This window comes from Macaca mulatta, chromosome 1, assembly GCF_049350105.2.
Source record: "Macaca mulatta isolate MMU2019108-1 chromosome 1, T2T-MMU8v2.0, whole genome shotgun sequence".
NCBI classification, from domain to species: Eukaryota; Metazoa; Chordata; class Mammalia; order Primates; family Cercopithecidae; genus Macaca; species Macaca mulatta.
In genome coordinates, this window is record NC_133406.1 from 108,814,266 (window position 1) to 108,831,032 (window position 16,767).

At 44.6% G+C, this 16,767-nt stretch overlaps 1 protein-coding gene and 1 pseudogene across 2 annotated transcripts in view; both read left to right on the forward strand.

Annotated features, from left to right (window-relative positions):
- Positions 1 to 6,059, forward strand: part of LOC718900 (RNA polymerase II elongation factor ELL2-like) — a 45,656-nt pseudogene extending 39,597 nt beyond the window's left edge. The window contains exon 3 of the transcript XR_014550.5: positions 5,832 to 6,059. The product of XR_014550.5 is annotated as an RNA polymerase II elongation factor ELL2-like (transcript). The remainder of the gene's footprint in view (positions 1 to 5,831) is intronic.
- A 3,677-nt stretch (positions 6,060 to 9,736) lies between these two features.
- On the forward strand, positions 9,737 to 11,643 carry SMIM42 (small integral membrane protein 42). Its single transcript, XM_077941647.1, has one exon. It carries the CDS (start codon positions 10,425 to 10,427, stop codon positions 10,635 to 10,637), a length of 213 nt encoding a protein of 70 aa, XP_077797773.1. The 5' UTR covers positions 9,737 to 10,424; the 3' UTR covers positions 10,638 to 11,643.
- The last annotated feature ends 5,124 nt before the right edge of the window (positions 11,644 to 16,767 follow it).

Sequence of the window (16,767 nt, forward strand, 5' to 3'; positions counted from 1 at the left end):
CCTTGAAGGGCTGAGAGGGCTTTAATGTACATCTAGCTGGGGCCCTTCATGCTACTAGGGATACAGTGAGTGATGACAGCTTCCCCAAAGTAAGGCTGTTCCTATGCTTGGACACTAAGGTAGAGTTCTCAGGGGCTAGGGCCTGTCCTTCCTTCTCTTTCTCTTCCTCTCCACACCTCCACAATAGAACAGAAAGCAACAGTTGTGCCCCAGAAAAAAATGTGCCTTGGCCTTCCGACCCCTGGGGTGACACAGAATATCATTCCCAGGAAGTAGCTCCAGACATAAAATTCTCCCCATATTATCTGCCCTGGATAATCTATTTTGTTCTTTAAAATAGGGGCGGCATTTTTGTCTAAAAAAATCATGTTCCTAGATTAAATAAAACATTAATTTATCCAGAATATTGCACTCATCTGGTCACCCAATGAATATATATTGAAGAATATTTATATGCAAGTTTCTGTGGATAGTTAAAGATATAATTCCTGCTCTCAAGTTGCTCAGGATCTAGTGAGAAGAGGCAAACAGTTTCAGCACTAAGCACTATGATAGGGTTATGCATTTATGGCCAGAAAGTGGTGGAGGTCAGGGGAAGTTTCCCAAGGAAAACAACACTGGCTTAGTCTTAAAGTTGGGGTTGACCGAGCAGAGTAGAGTAGAGGGAGGTGATGCAGAATTGCAGACAGAGTGAACACCAGGTACAGAAGCCAGGTGATCATAGATATAAGCCCCTGATGAGCACTTATCCTAGGATGGATGCTACATTAAGAGCTCAACCACAACTCTTTGAAATAGGTCCTTCGCCCGCTTTCATATATGAGGAAACTGAGGCGTGGAGGGGCTAACTAAATATATTGAACAAAGTCACAGTTTTCTTAATAAGTGATGAAGCTGAGACTCAAACCAGAAGTTTGAGTCCAGAGCCACTGCTCTTCACCAGTTCATTACCTGGAACTTGCTATTGATGTAAGGTGTCTTTTGTAAAGGAATATAAGATGCCTGAGAAAGTAGGACAGGAAAAGAGACTAGGAAGTGGACAGAAAAACATATCATGAATGTAGAGTTTATAAGCCCTGTGGTGGCATTTGGACTTATCTTAAAGGCAACAGGGACCCAAGTGATGGATTTTGAGAAGAGAAGTGGCCTGACTTATTTATGTGTATTACTCCCTTAACACTGAATAGTATATATGATAAGGGAATAAGACTACTAGAAGTAAGAAGACCATCGGTAAACTATTGTGGTGACCCAGGAAAGAACTGCTGAGGACTAGGAAGTGAAAGCTTGAACTAACATAGAAGCAGTGAGGATAAGGAGGAAGAGATGCATATGGGGAGGTGTTTCAGAAGTGGAATTGACAGGACATTGAAACTGAATCAATGCAGAGAGTCAGGAAGAAAGAGCAGTCACGAATCCCACGTTCTTTGTTTTAGAGATAGGGTATGGAGGAGAAGCAGATTTGAATGAGAAGATAATTAGGGTGGGTTTGGGTGTGATGGGTTACAGATGCTTGTGGGAAGATTCAACTAGACAAGACAATGGGATGTTCCCTTTATGAGTCTGGAGTTAGGAGTGAAATCTGAGTAGAGATACATATTAGAGAGCCATTGGAACATAGGCTGTCACTGAGACCATGAGAATGGACGAGATAACCCAGAGAGGATCTCAAAAGATAAAGACTGTAGGTGGACACTAGGGAAACACCAAACACACAGAAGGACAACTGGAGGCAGGAGGCAGAGGAGGAGCTGAAGTAGGAGAAAAATTGTGTGGGCATGCCACCACTGAAGCAAAGAGGAGAAAGAGGTTTAGAGAATGAGGAATTGGTCAACTCTGCTATGTCAAGGTAGAATTGGAAAGTGCTCTTATATATGGAATGAAGTTGTTTATTGTTGGCCCTGGGAAAAATTGAGTGGCAAAGATGGAAGAAAAGTTGAAGTGGGCTTCAGAGCACGTGGGAGGGAGGGGATAGAGGCAGCACTTTTCAGGAAGCTTGGCTTTGATAGAAAGTAAGATAGAACACAGGAGCAAGGCAGTTGTTTGTTTGTTTGATGTTTTGGTTTGGTTTTTGTTGTTGTTGTTGTTGTTGTTTTTGAGACAGACTTTTGCTCTTCTTGCTCAGGCTGGAGGGCAATGACACGATCTCGGCTCACCACAACCTCCGCCTCCCAGGTTCAAGCAATTCTCCTGCCTCAGCCTCCTGAGTAGCTGGGATTACAGGCATGTACCACTATGCCCGCCTAATTTTGTATTTTTAGTAGAGATGGGGTTTCTCCATGTTGAGGCTGGTCTCGAACTCCTGACCTCAGGTGATCCACCCGCCTCGGCCTCCCAAAGTACTGGGATTACAGGTGTGAGCCACTGCGCCTAGCCTGGTTTGGTTTTTAAATAAGAGAGACTTAGCATGGTGTATTAGTTTTCTATTGCTGCTGTAACAAATTACTACAAACGTATTGACTTAATACAGATTTACTGCCTTACAGTTCTGGAGATCAGGAGTTCTAAAATGGGTTGGCAGGGCTGCATTTCTTTGGGAGACTCTGGGGGAGAATCTATTTCCTTTCTTTTTCTAGCTTCTAGAGTCTTCTTATATTTCCTTGGCTTGCATCCTTCATCAGTCTTCAAAGCCAGCAGTTTACCATCTTCCAATCTCTTTCTTCCTATCTGTCTCTCTCTCTCCCTACCCCTTCCCTCTCTCTGCTTCTGTTGTCACATTGCTTTATGTCTGATTTTTTAAAGAACCTTGTGATTTCACTGGGCCTACCCAAATAATCCAGGACAGTCTCCTCATTTCAGGATCCTTAATCATATCAGCAGAGTCCATTTTATTATATGAGGTAACATATTCACAGGTTCTGGGGACTAGGATGTGGACATCCTTGGGGGGTTATTACTCGACTAACCACATATGGTATCTCTGCCTGGCATATAGTAAGTGCTCAAAAATATTATTACAATAAGGATATTAACATTTCCATGCTGAGGAGAAACAGCCATCAGAAAGAAAGACATTACAAACATAGGAAAGAGAGAAAAACAGAGAGAGAAAGAGAGAGAGACTCTGAAAGAGAGAAAGCAAGAATCCCTTAGGCCAAAGGGATGGGGCCCAGACCACAACCGGAAGGAGGGACACTCTGGACACTGAGATAATGTACACGCAGCTGGCAATAATTTTTAAAATGTAGCATTCACTACATATTTGTTGGGCTGCCTTATTCCTCAAGTGCTCCTACACTAGTGAAAGATTATGATATCCCTGCCTCAACCTGACAACCCAGCCATATACTATTATTTAAACTCCCCAAAATTTCACCTCTGATTTATCATTGCTTCTTTCAGAGCTCCTGGCTCTTTCTCCTTGGCACCAAAAAAAAAAAAAAAAAACCTCAATAAATGTTTTGGGATAAATAAATTAAATTAATGAATTAATGAAAGAACAAATGAACAGCCTGGAGGACTGGGAGAACATTGACTTAGGGTGATCAGAAAGCAGTTTCTCAGTCTTCATTGACTTCTTCATTGCTCCCACCTGGGACAACTCCCTTCTTGTTCTTTAAGTTTTGTCTTTAAGAACAGGAAGGGGATGTGTCCCAGGTGGGAGGAATTCTTCAGAGATAGAAAAAGGAAAGAAGGCAGGGCAAAGAGGTATGTGGGAGTCAAGTGAAAACACTGGCTGTGGCCCAGCACAGTGGCTCATGCCTGTAATCCCATCACTTTGGGAGGCCGAGGCGGGTGGATCACTTCAAGTCAGGAGTTTGAGACCAGCCTGGCCAACATGGTAAAACCCTGTCTCTGCTAAAAATACAAAAATTAGCTGGGTGTGGTGGTGCAGGCCTGTAGTCCCAGATACTCAGGAGGCTAAGGCAGGGGAATAGCTTGAACCCAGGAGTCAGGGGTTGTAGCGAGCCAAGATCACACCACTGCACTTCAGCCTAGGCGACAGAGCAAGAATTTGTCTGAAAAAACAAACAAACAAAAGCAACCAAACAAACACAAACCACTGGCTGAAGTAGTTGAACAGGTAATTAGTAGAGGGTACTACAAACCCCTAAGAATGAGTTTCCAATGATACAAGATACATTGGTGATAGTTGATAATACTGTACTATAAACTGGGAAATTGCTGAGAGAGTAGATTTCATGGGCTCTCACCACTTAAAAAAAAAAAAAGAAGGCTGGGCACAGTGGCTCATGCCTGTAATCCAGCACTATGGGAGGCCGAGGTGGGCGGGTCACAAGGTCAGGAGATTGAGACCATGGTAAAACCCCGTCTCTACTAAAAATACAAAAAATTAGCTGAGCGCGGTGGCGAGTGCTGTAGTCCCAGCTACTCAGGAGGCTGAGGCAGGAGAATGGCGTGAACCTGGGAGGCGGAGATTGCAGTGAACCGAGATTGTACCACTGCACTCCAGCCTGGGTGACACAGCGAGACTCCGTCTCAAAAAAAAAAAAAAAAGATAACTGTGTGGGGAAGTGGACATGTTAATTTGCTTGATGGTGGTACTCATTTCACTATGTATCTATATTAAAGAACTATGTTGTACACCTTAAAAATACATTATTTTTATTTAAAAAAAATTTTTAATAAAAATTAGATAAAAAGCTAATGACTCTAGATTTCTCAGAGATATATGAACAGTACTACAACAGAAGAAGCATGAGAATAAAAAAAGCACTGTGCTGGAAAATTTTTTTTTAATCCTAAATTAAATGCTTGATTCTAGCACTAATTTCTGCATGACCTTGAGCAAATTACTCAGTCTCATCGAGCCTCAGTTAGCTGAGAGAACAAAGCAAGCTGATGCAGGTATAACAGCCCAGTAACTAGCGTAAGAAAAGAAATAATGCTGGTGGCTCTCGCCTGTAATCCCAACACTTTGGGAGGCCGAGGCAGGTGGATCACCTAAGGTTAGGAGTTCAAGACCAGCCTGACCAACATGGTGAAACCCCTTCTCTACTAAAAATACAAAAACTGGTCAGGAGTGGTGGTGGGCACCTGTGATCACAGCTATGCAGGAGGCTGAGGCAGGAGAATCGCTTGAACCAGGGAGCCTGAGGTTGCAGTGAGCCGAGATCATGTCATTGCACTGCAGCCTGGGCAACAAGAGTGAAACTCCGTCTTAAAAAAAAAAAAAAAAGAAAAGAAAAGAAAGAAAGAATGCAATAAATTATTGCTGTTACCATCTCTCAGAGTTGTTGTTCTAAATAAAACACCATGTCAAAGCACCTAGAAAATCATCTTAGTGGAGGTTCGGTAAACTTTAATCTCTTCTCTTCCACATTAGAAATTTAAACTAAATGCTCTCAAGGGATGAGAGACACTGGAAGCTGGGAGGCTCTTGGAACTCTGTTGCCATCATCAAGGTGAGAAAACTCAGGGCCTGGTTCAGAGTCCATGGAGGACTCAGGTATTTGACGTTTAAGTGGTTGGTACATAATGTTTCCGTTTTCCACCTTAATATATAACGTGTCTCTTTTTCTCGTCCAAGTTTTGGACCAGTGGAGACAAAGAAATGAGGCAGAGGGCAAAACTCCCCTATACTGATTAAAAAAAAAAAAAACCATGGTGGACTGACTCACCACCCAACATAATTATCAATGAAAAACACAGGCCTCTCACTCCTGGGGACATGCCCCTGGGAAATATACAAAAAGCAGCAGGTGCATGGGGTGCTTTCTGCATCCTGGGGCCAAGAGTGACAGCCAGAGCCTAGAGAGGCCAGGAGTGTTTGTTTGTTTAATAGGGTTTCTGCCCCAAGAAAGAAAACACCAGAAATGTAGAGCAAGTGTTCCCCCAACGGCATGTTCTATTTCTTTTTTTCTACTTAGGCTTCCAGATACAGCCCTCTGGGTCATCCAGAGGTGCCAGCCAGCCCTCACCAGTGGTCAGCTTTTCCTCAGTGGAGTTGTGGGTGAGCCAGTGGAGCTTGCTCTGAAGATACTAGAGGGAACCAAAGCTGTCTGGCCCTTCAGTGTGACTCAGTTTCCAGACTCTATCTCTTTAGACATAAATGAAGAACAAGTGAACCTTGATCTCTTTGACGGTTGGTTCAGGGGATGATGTGTTGTAGGGTTTTCCCACAGGTCAGCAGGCCAGCTGCCAGGGCCAGAGCCCCATCAAAGAATCCTCAGTGCCAGCCGGAAAGAATGATGAACTCCTCGTCTAAAGGGAGTCTGGGGCGACCAGTCAAACCATGGCCTCATGAGAAGCAGCTGACTAGGGAATGAGAGAGGAATACAAAAGACAAGGCACTGCAAAGTCAAGTCTGGTTGGGGAGAAGAAATCAATATGCCTGAAACAGGGAACCAGAAAGGACTCAGACAAAACTGCTAGCAAGTATGGAGCTTCTTGGGGTAGGTGGTGAAAATATTCCAAAATAAGATTATAGCAATGTTTTAATAACTCCCTGGATATAACAAAAAACATTGAATTGTACACGTTAAATGGATGAATTGTGTGGTATGTGAATTATATATCTCAATAAAGATGTTTTAAAAAGAAGACACAGACTGGGCACAGTGGCTCACACCTGTAATACCAACACTTTGGGAGGCTGAGGTGGGCAGATAGCTTGAGCCCAGGAGTTTAAGACCAGCCTGGGCAACATGGTGAAACTTCGTCTCTGCAAAAAATACAGAAGAAAGAAAAAAAAAAAAAAGCCAGGTGTGGTGGTGCTACCTGTAGGTATGGTGGCATGCACCTGCAGTCCCAGCTACGAGGGAAGCTGAGGTGGGAGGATCACCTGAACCTAGAAGGTTGAGGCCATGCCACGGCACTCCAGCCTGGGCAATAGAGCAAGATCCTGTTAGTGTGCCAATAATTGTGTGACTTTAGTCACTTCCCTTCTTTATGCTTCAGTTTCTTCATCTCTTAGGTGAAGGAGTGGGAATAGATGACCTCTCTAAGGTTCCCGTATTAACTTCCTGGGGCTGCCATAACAGATTGCCACAAATTTGGTGGTTCAAGGCAACAGAAATTCATTCTCCCACAGCTCTGAAGGCAAAAAGTCTGAAATCAAGATGTAAATACCTCTGGAGGGAGGCTATAGGGGAGAATCCACTCCTTGCCCCTCCCAGTTTTTGGTGATGGTTGTCATTCTTGGCTCGTGGCCACATCTCTCGGTCTGCTCTGTCTTCTTCTCCTTTGTGTTCTGTCTCTCTCAAAACTCCTTTCTCCTTTCTCTTAGAAGGACACATGTGATTGTATTTAGGCCCTACCTGGATCATCTAGGATAAAGTCCTCCTCTCAAGATCCTTAATTTAATCACATATTTTGCCATTTCCATGCTCTAGGGAATTGATATAGAGATCTTGGAATTGGGGGTGGGGGGCAATTTACTTGTAGATCTTTGCATGTTATAAGAGAGTGAGGGAACTGACTTGAGAAAAATTGAACTACCTTATTTTTCCCAGATACCCCTTCTTCACTTCTCTTCACCTCCATCCTAGATCGTATTTAAAATAACTTACACTTGTATGGAATTTTATGGTTTGAAAGTTATTATGTATTTATCATCTCATTTTATTCTCATAAAAACCTATAAATTCAGTATTATCACCATAATTCCATTTCTGATGAGTAAATGGAGGCTCAGAGACACTAAATGACCTAACCAAGGTCACTAGCATGTAAAGTACTAGTGCCCAGACTCTGATCTGAGTCCTTGGACTTCAAGTCCTGTGACTCCCGCACTGCCATCATTTGCCTGACCCTTGGTATAGCACCAAGGGGTTCTACACAAAGAAGAGTGGATGTACTTGGAGTAGATTCACTTCTTCCCATTCCTCCTGCTAAACTAAACACAGCTAAAACCCCTGGACATTATACATAAAACTAACATAAAAAGACGGAAATGTGTGGAAAAAGCAGCAGACTGACTAGCAACCTTGGAACCTTGATTTTGGAACCCAAGAATTGAATGGTAGTGAGTTCGAGGATTTTCTGTTTATCTTGCATATCCTGAACTAGGTGCTAGAGAAGCAGCCCAGAAATGCCAAAGAGCATGCACAAAATAAGGTCCCAAGAAAAGCCTGCTTGTTCTCTTCAGCCAAAGCACTAGGAAGGCAATTCAGGAAGGCAGAAACTTTTAGAGAACAGCTGCCCTACTCTAGCCAAACACTATGGAAAAAAATCACAGCCCCACCACTGCCCCTATTAGCAAAGGCCAAGTGGGGAGCCTAAACTTCCACCTTTAATTAGCTGTAAGGAGGTACCCTCCCCAGACTCCATCCCTCACCAGGGTGTTATCAGACAATATGGAGTGGGAAGCTGGGACTTTCATCCCTATCAGAGGTAATGAGCTCTCTATCCAGCAGCAGTAACAAGGCACCCTTCCAACCCTGCCAGGGCGAAGTCAGAGGAGGCCATCTGGGAAGTCTGGAATCCCATATCCACCAGTAAAGCACCTTTTCCCCCACTCTGGGTAGTCAAAGGAGGCTAAATGGAGAACTTGGACCTTCACCCTTGCTTGGCATTAGCAAAATGAAACCCCCTCCCCTAACAGGCATGGAGTCAGAGGAAGCCTGCTAAAACAGATTCAAGTAAGATCCAGAGTCTCATAACACCCAAAATGTCCAGTGTGCAATTAAAAAATCACACATCATACCAAGAACCAGGAAAATCTCAACTTGAACGAAAAAAAAAAAAAAATCAGCAGATGGCAACACCGAGATGACACAGATATTGGAATTATCTGACAAAGATATGAATACACTTGGCACAAAAATATAAAATCTTATTGACTAGAAGCTAAATGGAAATTTTAGAACTGAAAAATATAACCACCAAAATAAAAAAACCTAATTGGATGAGTTCAATCGCAGAACAAAGGGGACAGAGAAAAGAATCCATGAACTTGAAAACAGAACTGTAGAAATGACCCTAGCTGAGCATGGTGGCTCACGCCTGTAATCACAGCACTTTGGGAGGCCTAGGCGGGCGGATCACTTGAGGTCAGGAGTTCGAGACCAGCCTGGCCAATATGATGAAACCCCATCTCTACTAAAAATACAAATATTAGTCGGGCATGTTGGCGTGCGCCTGTAATTCCAGCCACTCCGGAGGCTGAGGCAGGAGAGTCCCTTGAACCCAGGAGGTGGAGGTTGCAGTAAGCCGAGATTAGGCCACCGCACTCCAGCCTGGGGGAGAAGAGCCAGACTTCATCAAAGAAAAAAGAGAAAATGAAATGACCCGAGCTGAAAAACTTTAAATTGTGTAAATACACAGACTTTCCTTATCTTCTTGAGTTTTCTAAATTGTTTGATGGCTGAAGCAAAAAGTATAACATAGCCTGAATGCAGATCTCAATGTATATAGATGAAATATTTAATACAATTACTATCATAAGTGGAAAAACAAGGGACCTACAAGAAGGTAAGGTTTCTACTTTTGTATTGAAGTGATAGAATATGGACATCAGCAGATCTTTTTTTTTTTTTTTTTTGAAACGGAGTCTCACTCTGTTGCCCAGGAGTGCAGTGGCCCCATCTTGGTTCACTGCAACCTCCACCTCCCTGGTTTAAGCAATTCCCCTGCCTTAGCCTCCCGAGTAGCTGGGATTACAGGCGCCCACCATCATGTCTGGCTAATTTTTTTTGTATTTTTAGTAGAGATGGGGTTTCACCATGTTGGCCAGACGGGTCTCAAACTTCTGACCTCAGGTGATCTGCCCACCTCTGCCGCCAAAGTGCTGGCATTACAGGCATGAGCCACCGCAACCGGCCAGATCTTTGTGGTGATAAAATAGTTCTGTTATCTTGATTGCAGCGGTGGCTGCAAGAATCTACAGGTATGATAAAACGGCATAGACTACACATTGTACCTATGTCAATTCACTGGTTTTGATTGTGTACTACAGGGCAACATTAGGTGAAGAGTACACAGGACATCTTCTTAGGATCTTTGCAACTTCCTGTATGTCTAAAATTATTTTAAAATCAAAAAGGTTTTCAAAAAGAGGACCAAAAAAAAGAATAAAAGAGAACTGAAGGGGCATCATCACAGGCAACTGGGGAACCCCCTTTTCAATCTGGAGGCAATACATGAGGGGAGACCGTGCTCAGAGAGCACAGGTTTCTGGACTAGAACCTTTGGTTCAGACCCTAGTCTCACCCTCACCCTCCAGTGACATCACCAAGCCCCAGAAGCCCCACCGACCACCCGGAAGTTTTGCTAACAGAACTATCATCTGTGTTTGTATTGGAAGCAGTTGTTTGGCCTCGCTGAGCAAACGTCTATGCCTTCTCCATTACATCCGAAGGAGAATAGCCCCATGTGAGGAACGGAATCAGTAGATGTTTGGTCGCTGTACCACATCCACTCCTGGGATATAACAAGAGCAAGCCCAATTCTCTTGGTGTTTTCTTGGTGGTGTGGGCAGTTGGCTTGCACCATGTATCTATCTCAGCTCTTTCTGGAAGCTTATGTCCTCCCCACAACTTCCAGCTTTCTTATGGGACAAGGGTACCCTCACCACTGCCGTATCTAATCCTGCTTACCTGGTAAACGTTCTCTTCTTCTTTACACCCCTGATGACTCTGGTCACTCTACTCATCTTGGTCTGGAAAGTAACCAAAGACAAAAGCAACAAGAACGGAGAGACACACCCAAGAAAGGAGGCAACACGGCTGCCATAAAGATCTGGATCTCTTGGTGGGGATCCCACTGAGGTGAAGACCTGGCTGTACAAGAGGCAGGGCCACTGGAGCTGTCTCAGAACCCAGAGCCTGGGGAGCCAGAGCTGCTTTAGCCACCCTATCCCTCCATTGCCAGATGTCCCTCCAGGCCTCATTTCCTTCCTCTGCCACCACCCCTCTTATAATGCACTCCTTCTGCGCTTCTTTGGCTTGTCCCAGCTTCTGAGTTTGAATGTCTTTTGTGTGTGTGTGTGTGTGTGTGTGTGTGTGTGTGGATCTTCAAGACTGAAATAGTAAATGGCCCTTGATTTCTGCACTAACAGAGGAAAGAAACAAGTACATAGAAAAGTAAAAATTGATTACAAAGCCTAAATTTTCCTCTATAAATTGGGCATGGGCTGACCGTGGGATATTGAAATTATTGGGAGCTCACAGCATCTCAGCATCTCAAGTTATATGACGAAGCTATTCTGGAAGCTCATTTCCAGAAGATCCTTGAAATGAAATGGCTCACTCTATGCTGAATTGTAGGCACACTCCTTCCTCCTCTTCACTTAATGCTGGGAGTAAAAAGTATTTTTTTCTTAAGAAATGACTTGAAGTACCATATACTTTTCTCCCCTCTTTTCTCTCACCCTCCAACTTAGTGGGTTGACAAAATTTTAAAATATCATATCCTAAAATGATCATTTATCTTTTTCGTTTTTTGTCCTTTCAGAATTTGGAGCAAGTTAACTCCCTTTTCAAATGAAATCCAAATTAAAGAGGCAGTTTTTTGAAAAACCAAACTCTTATCCAATTCGGGTTGGGTTACTCTAGGGAGGATTTGACCTGAAATGAATGAATATTTTTCTAGGAGAAGAACCTCTTTGACCAGCTCTATTGTTAACCCTTCCTTTTAGAAGCATCATATCAGGTGTCCCCTTGCCTCAACCCGCACACGCATTTGACTCTGGAAGTCTTAAACCAGGGCCCCTTCCCTCTAAACCTTTCCCCACCGCTTACAATCATGCTGTGTTTGGCCACTGGAAGAATAAGTCACTCTGGATGTGAGGGCCATGCACTCTGCATCTCAAAGCATGGGTCACTCTTTCACCTCCACTTTAGCCCACAGAAATTTAGAAGCTTGGTCCTTTGGTGCTGTAGAGAGGCTAGGGTTGCTACCAGACCCAAGGGGAGTCCAACCCAGTGAGGGCTCTTACCTGCCTCCTGGAGTGCCTGTTGACAATGGTGGTGGTGGGTGTTGTTTCTGTGGTTGACCAGCTTTGGCAGAAACAAACCACCAAATAGCTGGTAGATGAAACTGAAAAGCCTCATGGCTGAGAAAGACATAGCCCGGTTGCCTCTGACAGCTGAGGCGCTCTTTATTAAAGGCCACTCGCATTCCTCCCAAGCTCGCTATCTTACTCCTTCTCAATGGAGCATGGTGTGCTTGGAAAATAGTGTGTGCTAGGGGTGGGATGCGGAGTGGTGTCTTGACGTGAGTGGGCATGGATTCCATGCCTCTTCTTGTTGGGCAGGAGTTTCACCAAAGGTCTATGCATGTCTTGGAATTGGTAGAAAGATCTTCAGCACTCCTAACACTCTTCAAATCTTTCTTTCCTATCATGCAGATGCCTCTATTCACCCAGCAGATATTTACTGAGCTCTTACTGTGCACCAGACCCTGTCCTGGGTGCTGGGGATACAAGAGTAGCAGAAAGGTGCCCCATCTTCTCTCTCCTAGAGCCCATACAGCACAGTGAGAGAGACAGATGTTAATGAAATAATTGCATATATGATTTTTAAATTATAAATGGAGAAAAGTGCTCTGAAAAAGGAATCTGGCTTTACGAGAGTATATATGAAAGGAATCTCACCTAGACAGAGAAGATTTACCTGAGGAAGTAATGCTTGGGCTGAGAACTGAAGGGTGAGTGGATGAGAAACAGATGAGAGGCAAAAGCAGAAGGGCCAGACCCCCGGAGAGAGAGACAGCACCGGCCAAGGCCTGTGAAGAGAGCAGTCAATGAGATAGAAAGATGGTCAGCAGTTCTGGAACACAGAAATTGAACACAAAAATAAAGCATTATGAGGCTGGAGACATAGGTGGGACTGTATCCCACAGAACCCTGGTGGGCAGTAATCACTGGTGACTGAGCTGTGGAGGGGGTATGGGGATAGATCTCTAAGGCTCCTTCCAGTTGGTGCATTTCTGCATTTACCAGTTAGGTGCATGTATTAAAAGACTCCTGGCCAGGTGCTGTGGCTCATGCCTGTAATCCCAGCAGTCTGGGAGGCCGAGGTGGGTGGATCATGAGGTCAGGAGATCGAGACCATCCTGGCCAACATGGTGAAACCCAGTCTCTATGAAAAATACAAAAATTAGCTGGGTGTGGTGGCGCATGCCTGTAATCCCAGCTACTTGGGAGGCTGAGGCAGGAGAATCGCTTGAACCCGGGAGGCGGAGGTTGCAGTGAGCCGAAATCACACCACTGCACTCCAGTCTGGCAACAGAGGAGACTCCATCTCAAAAACAAAACAAAACAAAACAAAAAGACTCCTGGGCCAGATTGTTTCACTCTTCCCAGGGACTCAAAGTTCCCCTCTTCGCATGGAGCTCAGAGCCATTTCCTTCCATCCTCCAGGATTTAGTTACTCCCTAAACTCCTCAAACCCCCCTACATTCTTCTGTTTCTACTATTGGGACTTAATGGCAAACCAGCCAGACTGCATTCTAAGCTTATGGCCATCAGATGGCAGCAAAAGATCAGCAAACCTGATCCTTGTAGCAACCGCAAAGGTAAAGGGATTCAGCCGGATAGTCAGTCCCTCCCTCCACCTCCATAAAGGACTATAATCAAGTCATCCACCATAATGGGAATCGCTTTTCCAGAAGATCTCCTGGGCTGGAAATTTCAGAATTTTAAAAACATGTATTATATATTGAGCATCAATTATACACTTGTTCTTAGCCTATGGTATCTTTTTGCTACCTAGCTATGCTGTGAAAAGGGCATTATCCCTCCTATACAAGGAAAATTGAGGCTCAGAGCATCAGGGAGGCTGGTTATCTGTTCAAAGGCCCATAGCAGAGCCTGTATTATTTTCCTCTCCCATGCTGCTCCCTGCATTCATCATGGAATAAGACATCCTCAGCTTTGAGGAAGCTCTTCTTTCTCTATCAGAAATCATTTTGCTCTAAAATGCTGCTGGCATGAGTTTATAATATTCTCTTTAGGGAGATCCTCTGCCAGGGATGTCTTGTGTCTGCCTCCCTTGTCTCCTATGGCTTTTCTCCAACACCCTCCTAGAGGTCTATTGGCAGCTCCAGCTCCTGTACCTTCAGGCACCAAGTCAACAAGCACTGACCATCATGAAGCAGCCAGTGAGCAATGGGCAGCAGAGAGAAGGTGGTGAAGAGCAATGAGATGTTAATCCCTTCTTTTTTTTTTTTTTAGACGGAGTCTCATTCTGTCGCCCAGGCTGGAGTGCAGTGGCACGATCTCGGCTCACTGCAACCACCACCTTCCAGGTTCAAGCGATTATCTCGCCTCAGCCTCCCAAGTAGCTGGGATTATAGGCACTTGCCACCACGCCCGGCTAATTTTTGTATTTTTAGTAGAGACGGGATTTCACCGTGTTGGCCAGGCTGGTCTCAAACTCCTGACCTCAGGTGATCCACCCGCCTCAGCCTCCCAAAGTGCTAGGATTACAGGTGTGAGCCACCATGCCTGGCTGGATGTTAATCCCTTCTTTGAGGAGCTTTCGTTCCAGATGTGGCTAAGGGCTTCCCTTGGGCTAACAGCAGCCACAGGCGGTTTCTGAGACAGGTCAAGGATGGGGTGTTGGCATTCTAGAGCCTGAAGGGCCCTTGTGGGCTACAGCAATCAGGGAAAGCATCCTGAAGCAGCTGCAATGTTAGGGAAACAGCCAGGATAGACTTAATAGTGGAAGGGAGTTCACAAGGCATGACAAGGGGGCAGTGAGCCAGCTGCATGATGCATGCAGGCGAACAATGGGGAGTCAGGTGAGAAAATAGCACCCACCCATGGTAGAGACCTTGCATATCAGGCTAGGGTGTTCAATTTCAAGTTAGAGGGAGCCAGGGAAGGAAAGTGACACATGAAATAAACAATCAAGGTTAATCTGGCATGGTTGATGAATAGGAATAGGGAAAAATTAAGAAGATAGGCTACAATGCTATAGTTTTATCATAAAGGTTTCCAAAGTTTATCAAAAACTTTCCTAAGTTCCCTAATTTCTCCCGATTTCTTACCCTTTGGTAAGAAGATAGGCTAAAATGCTATAGTTTTATCATAAAACGTTCCAAACTTCCTGGTTTTTTCCTGTTTCTCTGACTTTGCCTGTTGTATATTTTCCACCTGAATTGCCCTTTTGTAAACATTTCTCTGCTCAGTAGTTTTTTGTTTTTGTTTTTTGTTTTGTTTTGTTTTTGTTTTTTGAGACAGAGTCTCACTCTGTTGCCCAGGCTGGAGTAGAGTGGTGCCATCTGGGCTCACTGCAATATCCGCCTCCCAGGTTCAAGTAATTCTCATGCCTCAGCCTCCCAAGTAGCTGGGATTACAGGCGTGAACCAAAACACCTGGTTAATTTTTGTATTTTTAGTAGAGATGGGGTTTCACCATGTTGGCCAGGCTGGTCTTGAACTCCTGACCTCAGGCGATCGGCCCATCTTGGCCCCCTAAAGTGCTGGAATTACAAGCATGAGACACTGCGCCCAGTCTGTTCAATAGTTTTTAAAGAGTGTGTGTGGAGAGGTAAAAGTTGAATTCAAAGGGGTCCATCTTCAGAACTTTGTCAAAAAGCAGGCAATAGCAATAAGGACCTTTGCTCACTCCCATGTTTCTAACTTGGAGTGCCAGCTGGCTGGGTCAGTAGCTGAAACAGGTGATGCCACAAACTGGGGGTGGGGTGAGAAACTTAGAAAAGTTTGGGACTCACAGAGCTGTCTTCTCATGCGATTGTGAGATGCTCTCTAACTGTTCCAGACCACTGAAGCTCAAAAACTGTGGATTCCCTAAGTGGGCAGGGGCAGCAGCCCTAGAATCAGCACTGCCCAGAGCTGCCATCATCCAGACAGACTGATGGAGTGTCAGAGCCAGAAGGTCCTTGACCCACCCAGAATTTCACTCTCACTTTACAGAGGCCTCTGGTGCCCAGAGGGGGCAGGTGGGGGAGGCCTGAGTGTGGAGGCGTGGCTCAGAGAAACTGGGAGTGGAATACTGGCTCCACCCTTCATACCAGCTGTGCATCCACAGCAAATACATACCAGCTGTGCATCCACAGCAAATTACCTAAGCCAGTGGTTCTCAATGTACGGTTCTGGGATCCCTAGGGATACCCCAAGACCCTTTCAAGGGATCCATGAATTGGAAACTGTTTTAATAAAAATATTGATATTTTTCACTCTAATTTCATGAGTGTACAGAAGAGCTTTTGAAAGACTACATCACGCATTTTAAAGAGATTTGCAAACATGTAAAAACACTGTCATTCTTCTTTCCAAATGTTATTTCTGTTAATATATAAGTTTATCATAGTTATTTTTACATGAAATAAGTATTTTTAAAAGTTTAGTGCTAATTTCTTTTTTTTTTTTTTTTTTTTTTTTTTTTTTGAGACGGAGTCTTGCTCTGCCACCCAGGCTGGGGTGCAGTGGCCGGATCTCAGCTCACTGCAAGCTCCGCCTCCCAGGTTTACGCCATTCTCCTGCCTCAGCCTCCCGAGTAGCTGGGACTACAGGCGCCCGCCACCTCACCCGGCTACTTTTTTGTATTTTTTTTTTTAGTAGAGACGGGGTTTCACCGTGTTAGCCAGGATGGTCTCGATCTCCTGACCTCGTGATCCGCCCGTCTCGGCCTCCCAAAGTGCTGGGATTACAGGCTTGAGCCACCGCGCCCGGCCTAGTGCTAATTTCTAACAAACAGAAGCTCTTTGGGGTCCTCCACAATTTTTTTTTTTTTTTTTTTTTTTTGAGACAGAGTCTCACTCTGTTGCCCAGGCTAGAGTGCAGGTACGATCTCACCTCACTGCAACCTCCGCCTCCTGGGTTCAGTGATTCTCCTGCCTCAGCCTCCTGAGTAGCTGGGACTACAGGCATGCACCACCACGCCTGGCTAATTTTTGT

What these genes read in the sequence shown, in the direction of transcription:
- SMIM42 (XM_077941647.1), top strand. Translation starts at nt 10,425, where the DNA reads ATGTCCTCCCCACAACTTCCAGCTTTCTTATGGGACAAGGGTACCCTC.